This window comes from Bacillus rossius (assembly GCF_032445375.1).
Source record: "Bacillus rossius redtenbacheri isolate Brsri chromosome 4 unlocalized genomic scaffold, Brsri_v3 Brsri_v3_scf4_2, whole genome shotgun sequence".
Classification (NCBI taxonomy): Eukaryota; Metazoa; Arthropoda; class Insecta; order Phasmatodea; family Bacillidae; genus Bacillus; species Bacillus rossius.
Genome location: NW_026962011.1, coordinates 18,983,602 through 18,997,394, shown reverse-complemented (window position 1 = coordinate 18,997,394; position 13,793 = coordinate 18,983,602). Strand labels below are relative to the sequence as shown.

The following is a 13,793-nucleotide window of genomic DNA, read 5'->3' as shown; positions in this document are numbered from 1 at the left end:
GTCACCGCCCTTGTATTGTATTTCCACTCTTTGAAAACTTTTACCTCCATTTACGAAGAACGGTGGTTACAAATTATCCAGGGATCTTCGTAAATTTACGGACACGAGTTCACCTACGAATTCAAAAGTATATAATTCGCAATTAGTTTAGAATGAAATATACTGCTCGGAAGTCAAAATACGGCGTAGTTTCAACGAAGATTCAGTTATTTGAAATTTACGAACTCTTCGTTTATTTCAGTTAAATTCGTCGTTGAAAAGTCCGTAAATTTACTGAAATTTCTAACAGTGCACTTAAGATACCGCTTTTTTCTTTCTACTCCAAAAAACACATTCTATCCAATACTCCCCTTCTTAAGGAGAATACGAAGGATTTCATTTATTGGTGATTTTTTTTTTTTGGGGGGGGGGGGTGTTAGATATCCACTTTTCCCGCTGTTTGTCTTCAAATTATTCAATTTGTTGGTAGGAATGTTTTTTTTTTTTTCGTGCGCCTATAACACACCTCCCCCCTTCTTCCTGTTTTTACATCCACCGCTTTCTTATCTTCAATCATCATCAACACCGTCACGACCATTTCCCACCCAAGAGAAAAATGAAGGCAAACGTAATTTAACTGGCAGATTTTTAGCGTTAAAGCACCCGGTCTATACTGAATCCCGGCAAAAAAAAATTGTCACATGCTGTTACCTTTTCTCCATGCACAGTGCTTGAAATTTCTTTATACACTGCAATTTGTAATGTTTACGCGGGAAATTTATTTTCATGACTGCTAGAATTATTGTTCGCTTACAAGAGGCAAATATAGATAAAAAAAAATTTGCTGTTAAAAAAAACCTGCCTCCCTAATATGCTTGCAATAGTCATTATTTACCATTATTAATATAATTTTGGCTTGTGGAAGAATGTTACTACATGCAACTGTGCAACACATGTGAACAAATCACAGCTCTGAAAATAGCATTTAAGAATTATAATCAGCAGGTTGGAAAATTTCAAGAATGTGCGTTCAGGTGGATAAAAGTGGTTTCCTGTAGCCTAAGTGTTTAGAGATTTACTCCGTGGGTTAAGCCACGAGTGAGGACTCGTGTCTCCAAGTTGAATTCTTTGTGGCGCCGCCTCTTCGAAGCCTATCAGTGGGCGACTAGCCTTCATCGATTCGCCCGTAATCTCTCCTCGTTTTTTTATACCTTTCTCCCGTAAGTAAAGGTTTTTGCGTTCTCCGCCAAGACTGACGGCTGCTAAGCCGAAGAGGGAGGCCCTTCTAAGCGGGCTCTGCTTTGGGAGCTGACACCGGGTCGTTGAAACTACGAGCAGTAAGGAGGGAGCAGAGTGAGGGGGGGGGGGGGGAGAAAGAGAGTTAATGACAAAAAAAAAAGGCAACGCTGTGGGTGTCGTGTCGACTCCGCCGAAAAAACGTACCAGCGGAGAGTTACTTATTTCTGCTCGCTTTTAATGGTCAGAAAACTTTCAGTTAAGGGGGAGTACAATAAGAAAAAACGTGTTTGTGGCTGCCAAAGTTTTTTTTTTCCACCGATATAGAATACTACCAAACACAGTATGTCCATAAAATAATGTCTTCCTATTTGGCGGGGCCATTCAGGACGCGTTTGCTGACAGCAGACTGGTACCTGAAAGAAACCCAGCGAATCTCTAAACACAGAAAATGTTACAACGTTTTAACGCACAGCTTGTCTGGAGGAAATCTTTTCGCGAAAAATACATGTCTCTACTTATAAGTGAAGAGGAGCATAAAATGGTATCCATTCTTCAGAAATCCTTAAAACCTTTCTCTGTATCTAACAAAATACAAGTTGGCCAAATAACTCAGCCAACCAGAAGAGAAGAGGCCGATGATTGGCCACCACCAATCAATGAAGTCTAGCCTAGATGCAGTTGCAAATCATAAATTAGCTCATCTGTTCGAGGGCGAGAATAAACAAATGTCTCCAATAACGCTTATCGACAGCACCATAAAACTTTAAACCGTCGATTGCAAGATTTTTTTGGTAGAATTCTGCTGGTACTTTCCCTGCTGCAAGTTTTCCATGTTGCAAGTTTGTTCTGTGCTTCGTGACGACCAGGGGGTATCGCCCCTTTTTCATATTTTTTCCCCCTCTAACCTAACTTAAAACTAAGTGCATTGGTTGTGAGAGGTAAGGTGCAGGTTAGGGAATGTTTCGAATGTGTCTCAGCCCGAAGGCTATGCGTATAACGTTTTTTTTTTACGCGATAACGTCTTATAAATCGATGAACGCCGGTTGCACGCACGAAAAATTGTCACATTCCACCTGAGCTGAGCGTGCAAGAACCGGCCAACCACCGTGCGAGAAAATCTTCTATAATATCAAGCAAGTTAAGGCGGGCTTTTTAACTAATTGTTTGTGATTATATTTAAACAAATTATTTAAATTAAATTTGCAAAAACTGTAAATAATATGTGAAAATTAAAAAGTATGCAATTTTTCATCAATGTTTTCTTATGACGTTATCACGTAAAATTATCGTCCGTAAACCGACTTTACAGACAGCCACCCCCCCCCCCCCCTGTTTAGCGTATACCACCTGTGTATTAAAACATTGTAGCATTGTCTGTGTTTCGTGGTTGACTAGGTTTCTTTCGTGTACACATCTATTGTCAGCACACTGATCATAGCCATCCAGTGCGGAAGCAAAAGCGTATTGAATAGCACCGCCAAATAAGACAGTGGCCGCCAAATTACAAGGAAACAATCCCCATTGCAGTCCAATGAGTGATCAGATGTTTCTCCCAGCTGAACGCTTTTATATTGAGGGTTTTCAAACGTGCAGGAAAGGTAGCATGCATATTGTGCTTTGTTTGGGGAATGGCCAGCCATGGCAGAGATTGGCGCCATGACTGACTCCATCTTAACTCTAAGACTGTAACTAGTTAAGTTGGGCCCAGGTGAAAAAAAAAACCTGCGTAGACTCAGGGAAAGCCCCGGGCACAGTCATGCCTTATCGCATGTTGAAATAATTCTCTCTTTTGCTCTCTCTCTCTCTCTCCACCCCCCCTACTCTTTCAGCCAACCTCTAGGGAGCGACTCTTTGACAGACGACGAAGTATTTTCACCTCCGTTCCTCCGTGCGGAACTTCTGTAACAGAATGGTTTTGATGGAGGGGTGGTGGCGAGAGATAGGGTGGGAGGAAGAGAGAGAGAGAGAGAGAGATGTTGGATACGATTTCGTTGCGTCCCTTTCCCGGGTTTTCCCGTGGGTTCTCGTTGGCAACGCTGCTGCGAGTGAAGGGTTTTGAACTTTTGAAGTTTGGTCTCTACCTGCCGCGGAGAAACCGCACTGAATTGCGTTTGAAAATGTTCGCATGGCCAGAACACCATTAATTAGCAACCTTTACACTTTCTCTATAACTAACTTACCACTTTTCGGAACTAAGGAATTAATGTCTTTGCGATATATTTGGCTAGGTAAAATTCTAGAAAAAAATATTTTGCAGCGGCCAAATACAGTTTTTTTTTGGTCTACGGTCTTCCTCAAGTGTACTTAAAAAAAAGTTCAGTAGTTGTTTTTGATAAGAGTTAGTTTTTGTTCTATTGATTACATTAAATTGAAGACAAAGTAAAGTTTATTTGATTAATTCGAAATTTGAAAATCACATATGGTTTATGCTCTACTCTATGAGTAAAAACCTGATGTTTTAGTATTTGAAAACAATTAACAAACCCTAAATTTAGTATGTTTCTGTGTGATCATAAAGTAGAATTCAATAGCTGCAAAGGTGATGTTTCCACAGAAGCACTGCGTAGAGCTTATCTGATGGCAAATCGTAATCTTTTAGGAGAGAAATTTTTTTATTTGTTTCCAATTTATTTTTCGTATTTCTTGTTGTAAGAAAAGTTAAATGCAACTCTTCGTACCATTTACTAAACGAAAATGTTTCTTTTTTTAGGTAGTTAGTTTGATGTTATAATTGTGCCAACTATATTTCATAGATAAAAATGGATGTGTCCTTTACCTTCGGGATGGATAGGTGCATGTGTTTTTACGTGTTTTAGTAGTCTGTACTGTAATGACACAGACGTGTTTTGTTTTCAACTGGTATTAGAAAACAATTCTAATCATCAATCGGAGAGATTGGTTGTGCAATGCTTGTCAGCAGTATAACAATAGGATAATGGCGTCTGCTCTGGCTGATAAAACCGAAATGGTTTTCTTCGCTATAGTAATTTAAAAAAAAATCTTCAAAAAATTTGATGTAAATTTTTTTGTTGTAAAATATAGTAGTTAGAATTAGGGGTGGATACAGGATTGACTTCCTGGGTTGTGGAGGGTAGTATCGGGAGTCTATAGTTTCCCCCTCCACAAGGTCCGGAGGGGGAAGTTCCCTCGGAAAAATAATTATAAACGTGTACGGGTTAATAGACTTTTTCAGCAACGTGAATACAGTTTACAGCTTTTTAAATCTTGTATTAAAATTATATAAAAATAATGAGTCATTTATATACTAAACAACACAATTAAAAGGTAAGCGATTTCCCGTTATTGATCTTAATTGACCTAATATATAACAATGAATATTTGTGTGTTCGTCTTCTATATGCTCACACATCGTTCATCCGATTGAGTTGAAACATTGCACACTTGACCTTCGAAACAGTTTATCTGAAGGAGCTTGAGCCAATGGAAAACCTTCAACCAAAAAAAAAAGTATCGATACGCAAGCATCCCATTTGATGGTCTCACGAGTCAATAGCCAATGATCAGGTGTAGACAGAGGCATGCGTTTTTTCGCGGGACGATTTGGAGACTGGCTGAGAGTTAAGGCACTGTAGCATAGTCTGTGTTTCGTGATTGGTCGAGTTTCTTCCGGGTACATGTCTACTGTCAGCACATCAATAATTCATAGAGACCGGAAAAAATCGCGGTTTCAATGACCTCCAGGATAGACTTCACTATACTCTACACACTCGGGAAAATGCCACCTGTTCATTGGCTGCTGACTTGTGAGTCGTCTCGACTGAGTATCTGTGATTCGACACTTCTGTGAGTCAGGGTCTCTAATTGGCCCTCATTACCCCAGATAAACAATGAACCAGTGGTAGAAGCAGCACTAAGGTATAATTATTTGAATTGTAGCATATCACGAAATGAATCCGCGAATTTTTCCGTGCGGAAGCAAACGGATAATTCAGTGCGGAAGCAAACGCTTCCTGAATGGCCCTGTCAAATAAGACAATGGCTTCTCTTGCAGACGGCCGCCAGTTACCAGGAAGAAACAGCTGGCACAGGCGTACCACACTGCAGTTTAATGAGTAGAGACCTGCAAAATTCGCGGATTCAATGACCTCCAGGATAGACTCTATACTACACTCTACACACTCGGGAAAATGCCACCTGTTCATTGGCTGCTGACTTGTGAGTCGTCTCGACCGAGTGTCTGTGATTCGACACTTCTTTGAGCGAGGGTCTCTAATTGGCCCTCATTACTCCAGGTTAACAGTGAACCAGTGGCAGAAGCAGCGCTAAGGTATAATTATTTGAATTGTAGCATATCACGAAATGAATCCGCGAATTTTGCAGGTCTCTACTGATGAGTGTATTTATTTATTTTCTCGCGAAAAATGTCTGCCCCTAAGTAGGTGAAATTTTCCTGAATATGCTGGGGATTGTGGAGTTTATCCTTGAGGTCATTGAAAGCGCGAATTTTTCCACTCCCTACCTACAGTTGATGAATAACCACTTCGCAACTCGTGACCGCTGCAGTAACACGTGCTTGCAATTCCTTACAACAAGAGAGATTGATGCATGTAGGCGTTCACCATGTGACTTTATCCAAAACATTTTACGAATTACGTAACACGTGGATTTGTTTATCCACGCAGTAAATTAATTGAGCTGTAAAATTAATTTCACACGCACCGTCATTGTATCTACTCTGTCAGAATCTTAAAACATTGCGTTTCTTATGGAATAATTTTATTTTCAATCGGGCACCTCTTATGATTAATATGCATTATAAACAATGTTGAAAAGTGCATATATACATTTGGGGCCAATGAATTTCGGGATAAACGCGAAGCAGGTAATTAAAGCACCCCAAAATGAATTTATGACAACTATATGGCTGTACACAATTGCACGTAAGTCCGTTGATTTCCAAATAAATATAAAAGAGGAAACCCATTGGTTACAGTAAACATGTCAAATATTTTAATGAACAAACGTTATTTTTTGTGTTTTGTTTTATGCTATAATTAAAATAAATTCTCTTATTAGATAGAGTTTTTATATTTACAAAATATGTTATAAAATAGATCATATGTTAGAGACAATAGATTTTCCAAACGCAGGAAAAGATTAAGAGTCTGTTTAAGCCTGATCTGTTTTAATAATTGAACAACATATAGAAACGATTATTTGGTTTCAGCTGTGGAAAAAGTAAGCATCATGTTTCGTACCACCGTTGCGTGAACGACGACGATCCGCCAATCACATGACATACAGCCATTTTGATGGCTCCAAAAATTCCATCCATCCATTCGTCCGTCAAAACCTTGCTGAGCTTTAACTTTCAACGGACGGACGGATGGAGTTAAAATCTCAAAAACTTCGGAAAGGCCTTGTCTCTATTTTAAATTTTTTTTTGGTTTCTTTATTTGTAAATCTGGTTCCGTATTATGTTTTTAACTTGATTGTGAACATTAAGTTTGATATTTGAAAAAAAAATCTGAGACACAAACGTTGAAATTAATAAATATTTTAGAGTTGGTTTTATCATCAAACTGAAAAAAAAAACCCTTACAAGTTAAATTGCCTAAAAAAATATAAGCGTCCATAGTTGTTGTCAGCATCCGAGTAGAAAAGCATTTGACGGGTGAGACAGGATCATTGTTGAGTCCGGCTTAACCTTGCGTTTTCGCTGTGTGTACTAAGAATTTGTTTGCGCGTGACTTTATAAATTATTCGAGTCTCGCTTCACGCTCTCAACATGAAACGGTCCCGACTATGGCGCCGCGCTCCTGAGCCACTCGTGCGGAAGGTGGTGAAAGGTGTACCTACCCACTCCCCCCATTTCCACCCCCTCCTTCGCCCGGGCGAGCGGGAGAACTATAAAGGCACGTCATTTAGAATTTATAAAGTGTAGATTGGACCGGGTGTTTAATAGCCGCGGATGGGAAGAGAGACGTTGCTGGGGAGTCGTCTAGTTCTTCTGAAGATAACCCGTGCGCGCGAAAGAGTTGGAAAGTCGAAACGAAGAGAGAGAAAAAGAGAGAGAGAGAGAGAGAGTGAGAGAGAGCGAAAGTTGAGATAGTAAGTGCTCCTAAATGTATTCCCTCCCCCCCCCCCTCTCCTCGTCTCGCCACAGCCATTAACATTCAGAGAACGTCTGAACAAGCAATTTTTTTACCTCGGCGGATCACCAGCTCAGCACGCCCGAAAGGTTTCAAGTTTTATTCCGCATTAAGTGTTCACACTGTTAGAAATTACAGTGAATTTACTGACTATTCAACAAAGAATCCTAGAATATTTTTTCTTTTAAAATTTTATGTTTTTGCACATGATTATAAATAAAGTCGTGATGAAACTCTACAATTTTAAATGTTTATAAAAAAAAGCTTTTTTTCATTAAACAACTGCTTATTTAATGGTTTTTAGGAACTTAAATGCCAGTTTTACGTGTTTCCAAACCTCTGAAAAACTCAGGTTTCTAGGTTTTTGGGAAAACATAATTTTATTGATTTATGAATGATATAACGATGGCTACGTACAAACGGTTAACCAAAACTGTATACTACACGATTTAACTATTGAAGTACATGCTGGGATTGACATAAATATTTGCCTTAAAGTTCATAAAACAAGACGTGTGGTAGTAGTGGTGGTAGTAATAAAATTGTTTTCAAAATGTCTGGTATGATTCGCCGCTAACACATTTTAATCAATTTGATCAATTTTTTTTACTTTTAATTTTTTTGCTGTGCATTTATCAATAATTGGTTAAACAGTTATCAATGATAGCATTCGTTTGGAATCTACATACAGTACCTATTTTCGAAAATAACAAATGTATATCATATATGCAATGAGGGCTCTATTTTGAAGTTTATAAAAACTTATTTCAATAAGTGGCGGGGTGTTCATGCGCCAGTAGAGCTATTGGACTGATTTCTAGTAAAGAAAAAAATATATTGTATTGTGACCCAGTCTGTAGAATTCAGCAGGAGCCGATCTCCAGTGGGGAGACTAAACTATTCACTAAACGAAAGAGTGATTATTTTACGGACAGACAATTTAAGTTTGGTAATTTAATTAATAGTTTTAATAGTATTTAATAAATAAAACTGTAGTCCATTAGTTAGGAAAAGTTTTAAAACTGTTTACCAATATCTTATCTACGTTAAAATCTTTAAACTTAACTGAATTCGAAGGCAGGGACAGAACTAGATTATCCTGCGTCCGGGGCAGACTTCTTCCTTTCCCAAGAGCAATAAACGTATCATGCAAAATGTGTTTCATCAGTTTACAAAAAAAAAAAAAAAAGTAAAGGTTTTAAGCTCTATTTGTCAATAGTGAGTATAGGAAAAATGTAGAAGATGTTGCGTTTTTTTTTATACTCCCATTTTATTTCTCATTTCCTGCCTCATCTAGATCCGTCCCTTTTCGAAGGTCATTTGCGACCTGGATCAAACTACTCGAATACAGGTTGTCCATAAAATAATGTCCCAGTTTCGATGGTATATTATAACAGTATAATTCAGACTGTTTTTCAACAAATCATACAATAAAATTAAATTAAACTAACGTATTTTTTTCTTACAAATGTTCAACATGTGCACCTTTAGTTATAGGTAACACATCCAACCTAAAGTCCAGGTCTTCCCGACACTTTGGTTTACACGTCCGGGGTAATGGAATCAATAGCCCTACTCTGGCATATCGCCAAGGTAGCGGCGGAACGTAGACACGGATCTTTTTATAAAGCCCCAAAGGAGGGAAAAAAAAATTTGCTACGAGTTGTGTCGGGTTGAACGTGGAGGCCAAAGAATAATAATGAAAAAAAAAAAGAGCTCTGTCGTCTCGACCATTGCGATTTTTTTGCGTGGGTGGCGCTGCAGGAGAGAGAAAACGACAAAAGCAGTACACGCGCATGCGCATGTCTGAAACTGTTTAGTTGTGACCAGTGGCGTAGTCAGGATTTGTGTATAGGGGGTGTTACGAAGCATGCCCCTCCCCCCCCCCCCCGTATTATGGCGGGGCGGTCCGGGGGTCCTGCCCCGGGAAAATTTGGATTTTAAAGTGTAAAATAGTGCTATTTTAGCAGTTTTCGGTACTTAAATTTAAATATTGTAATGGTAAAAATTTTATTAATTTTAATATGAAATTTGTTTGAGTGATGAATAAGAAATTAATTAAAGATTTGGTGCTAAGGGGGGGGGTTGAACCACTAAACACCCCCCCTCCTGGCTACCGCCCTGGTTGTGACCTTGAACACGCAGTAGGTTTCACCTTTGAATATATATACTGTATAGAAGTCGCCAGCCCATGTTAAAATTTCTAATACGGTTTGAGGTAGTTGGTTAATTCACCGCCGCAATCGCCACCATCTCTAGGGCATCGACTTGTGGTGGTCCCTAGCGGACAAGTGTCGAACTCTTCAAACACCCCTTCCCCACCCTCCCTCGAACATGCGCTGTCCTCCACCCACCCTCTACACTACCTCTCATCCCTACAGTTTTGTGACGCACAAACTCCCGTTGAACGACCTTGAATTGCAGTGAATGTTGGGTGGGGGGGTGCGGGGGAATGACAGCGGGCGACAGTGCTGCGCTATAACGTGTAAATAACAACCTAAGACGATACAGGACTGTTACGGCAGCGCCCTGCAGCGGTGAAGTTCCCAAGCTGCTCATCATACGCTCCTGAAAAACGTAGAGTAAATCCTATCCGCTCGCGACTTCTATACAGTATATATATTCAAAGGTTTCACGGACGGTAGTGTGCGGAGATGTGGAGGGTGCTTGTGGTAAAGGACCTCGCGGCTGTTCGCAGACAAGGCGAGGAAGAAGTACGCCGCGCAGGGGCAGACGGTGGTGGTGGCGCAGCTGGAGCGGGGTCACCAGGGGCTGGGCATCAGCCTGGCCGGGCACAAGGACCGCAGCCGCATGGCGGTGTTCGTGTGCGGCCTGAACCCCGCCGGCTCGGCCTTCCGCTCCGGCGGCCTGCAGGTCGGCGACGAGATCCTCGAGGTGAGTTAGTTGCCCCGCTCCCTGCCAGAGCCGGCTTTCAGCTGTGCTAAAAACAATCCTGTACTGTACTGTACAGATAATGACACAGCCGATTTAGGATATGTGAATTCCGAATAAGATAATGTTTCAAAGTGCCCCTTCCATTGTTGCAATATGCCCCACGTGCGGGGCAAATTGCAACATGTGCATGTGTTTTTAAACTAATTATGTCAATATGAACTCTTAATTTCAATCATAATTTTTTTATTTTAATTTGTAGGTAAAATATCATAGTACAAAAAAGCTGTTAAAATTGTGGTCATGTCGGTCATCTTGAAAATCTGTAGTTATCACCCGATTTAAAAAAATTCTAAAATTCATAAAAATTTTTAACTAATCAAAATTTAATAAAAAAATATTTAAAAAAAAAACATTGTTGCGCATTGCTCTACGGTCGCCATCTTGAATTCTAGAAACGGTGTACATTTCGTTACACCCGCCATCTTGGAATTGCATGACATAATCGTAGCACGTTTCGTTATGGACACCCAACTTGGATTCTAGATCGTTGCACTTCCATGCAACTTTTGGATGAGATAAAAAGTGTAACACCTGACTTTTAAGTATTTCAGGAAACATAAATATACCCTCATAAATAAAATTTAATAAATGGAAAAAAAAATAGGTCTCGGGAGGAGCCGCCCCTACCGCCCCCTCCCATTCTCTTCTGGAGCCTTCTGGACTTTTGGCGGCCTTGTCTCCAGCTCGACATTCCTTCCGCCACTGGTTTCCTTTCAGCTTCACGTGCTTGCAAATAAATGCGAAATTGTGTACGCGTGTTACAAGTTTGCACTAACTGCTCGTTATTTCTCTCCGTCGCCAGAGAGCAGAAACAGTTCCACCCCCTCCGCCGCGCGCAACAACGGGTCAAGTCACGCGGATTCACGCGGCGCACGTCTCCCAGCTCCGAATCTGCGCGATCTTTTCGGTTGGAATCTGCGCTCAGCAACTGCAATGGAAGGGCAGGGACAGAGCACCAATCCATTCATATAGGTGAAATAATTTCATCTACCATAATTAAATATTCAAGCAATTGATATAAGAACTATTCCGTCACCCACACGATTAGTTAAAGCAGCACATATCCCAGAATTAAATGATTTAACCTTTTGATAATAAATTACTAATCATTAAGAAATCAATACTAATCCATCTCAACCTAATAAAATTCTAATCAAATTAGGTCTAACAATTATTATATAAAAATAAATATTAAAACTGAAAATAAAATGATTTTAAAAAGGTCATCAGATATATATAATCCCTTATATAATAAATTATTAAAGAAGAAATAAAAAGAACAAATCTTATAAACGTCAAAGACATTCAGTCTAAAAGAAAAGTTATTATCAGTTGAGAACTTATTAAATATAAATAACTCATATTCAATAAAATAAACAATATTAATTATAAAAATTAAAAACTAACAGAAAATGTTAATCTAATTAAAAATAAATTAATAAAATACTACATAATGAATAACATCAAAGAATAACTTTAAGTACTTCATGCGTTTATCCCGGGCAACGCCGCGTACTTCAGCTGGAATAGAATAAATGTATACTTTATTAAATGAGTAACCATGTTTTGTGTCAGCTGCATCAACAAAATGCAATTTGAATTTCAGTTATTTTAATTGTTTCTGCTGCCAGATGACTGCATAGTTTCCGTCGAAACTTTCGATGGTTGATTAATACTTAAGCCCATTGCAATAAGGACTAGCAGTGAGAGGGCAACAGTTGTGTGCGTCTCACATTGAAGTGCAGAAGTAGCTTGATAATGTTCTTCTGTTCATGTGTTCATAAAAGTAAATCTATGCAATGAATTTAGTCTTACTGTGAACTTTTATGTTACCACTATAACAATCATGCAAAAGTATCATTCCATAAAATACGTTTTAAATCATTTATCTCTAAAGGTTTTTTTTCCTAAGAAATGGCAATTCATAAACTTAAATATATATATATATATATATATAACACCGTAAATGTAGAATGCTTTTCGTTTTAAAAATAATTAACAATTTGTCCATAAAGATGCGCAATTTTTTTTTACTATAAAAATACAAGTGATCAAGGGAATTAAAAATAGTCGTTTCACTTTTTGAGCATTCTTTCGTGTTTTCTTTTAGTATATAATTTTAATATATAAAACTAATTTAGTTTATTTATGGTCAAACAGAATTGATTTAAACCAGACAATGTTTAAGGTGTTTTTTTTTGGTACTGGGAAGTAGATAGCCTAATTTTGAATAATTTCCTTCACATTCCTTACACTGCAAGTATTTTTCGAAATAGAACAGAAATATTAATGTAAAATTACAGATATTTGTAAATTTGTCCATCTGCGTGAAAAGAACCGTATCACTACAAACTATTTTTCTCGGTAATACTGGTTTCGGATTCTTACCCGGCCATGTATGCTTTGTGTTGCACAAGTACCTCCAACAGTTGAAGGTATTTGAAAACCTTTCCCTGAATAGCTTTCCAGTATTAACTGCGCACATTCAAAGCATAATGAAACAAAATAATGTCTATGTATTGAATATACGATTATCTTTTCCATGGTCAAAAAAAATTATATGTCAGTTATTGTATGAAATACTCAGATTATTTAAAAAAAAAGTATTTCATGTTTTCAAAAATAACTATCGCTATGTGTTGTACTAGCTACAATATCTTTATTGTATTATTACAAACTATTTATTGACATTTGTTTTCCAAAATAATCTTTTGTAAAAGTACAGTAATTTTTTTTTTGTGCAGTCAGAATAAACTACGTAATTGACTTGGGACGTTTTTTTTCGTCCACTGTCAGTAGGATGATCTCATGTTTTTTAGCTAGTCATTTTCCTGTTTGCTCCATGGTCTCGGCGGCTTATACTGGGAGGGATAACACGCTCCAGTCGAGAGCCAGAGCGTGGTTGACGCGACGACTCGAGAGATCGAACTGAGCCGACCAGGCGGGCGCGGTGCTTGCAAGCGCGGCTCCAGGAGGGGGGGCGGTGGGGGCGATAGCCCCTCCTGAGACCATTTTTATTGATGAGCGTATATTTATGTTTGCTTAAATATTTAATTACATATGTTAAACTTTTATCTCATCAAAAGTTGCACGGAGCTACTAAGGTTCTGTATTTGAAACCTGTAATTTGTAAATAATATTCCAAGGCCAATATCTGACCACTTTCATTTTTTGCAACTACGACATTTCTTTGTGCCATGGGCGTCGCAACCGGTGGTGGGACGGGGGGGGGGGGAAACGTCCCCCCCCCCAATAATAAAAGTCTTCAATTTCGTCCCCTCCAATAATATATTCAGTTTCGTAGTTATATTAAAAATATGATTTCTGTGATACAACCCATATGTTGCGCATGGTGCATTTAGTCCAATCGTGGTAATGTGAGCACTGTGTTTTTACTAATTTGTTCTCTGAAAATATTTTTTATAAAAAATAAACTATATATTGCAACCAACTATAATTAGAATATTTAGGAAAGAAAATTGCCTAAAAACCACCTTTTTGCACCTT

General features: G+C 38.6%; 1 protein-coding gene across 3 annotated transcripts in view; it reads left to right on the top strand.

Annotated features, from left to right (window-relative positions):
* LOC134541978 (multiple PDZ domain protein) overlaps positions 1 to 13,793 on the top strand; it is a 579,762-nt gene that overhangs the window by 260,711 nt on the left and 305,258 nt on the right. For all 3 annotated transcript variants that reach the window (XM_063385749.1, XM_063385747.1, XM_063385748.1), the window contains exon 12: positions 10,030 to 10,226. In XM_063385749.1, the coding sequence (XP_063241819.1) occupies positions 10,030 to 10,226 (197 nt within the window). The remainder of the gene's footprint in view (positions 1 to 10,029; positions 10,227 to 13,793) is intronic.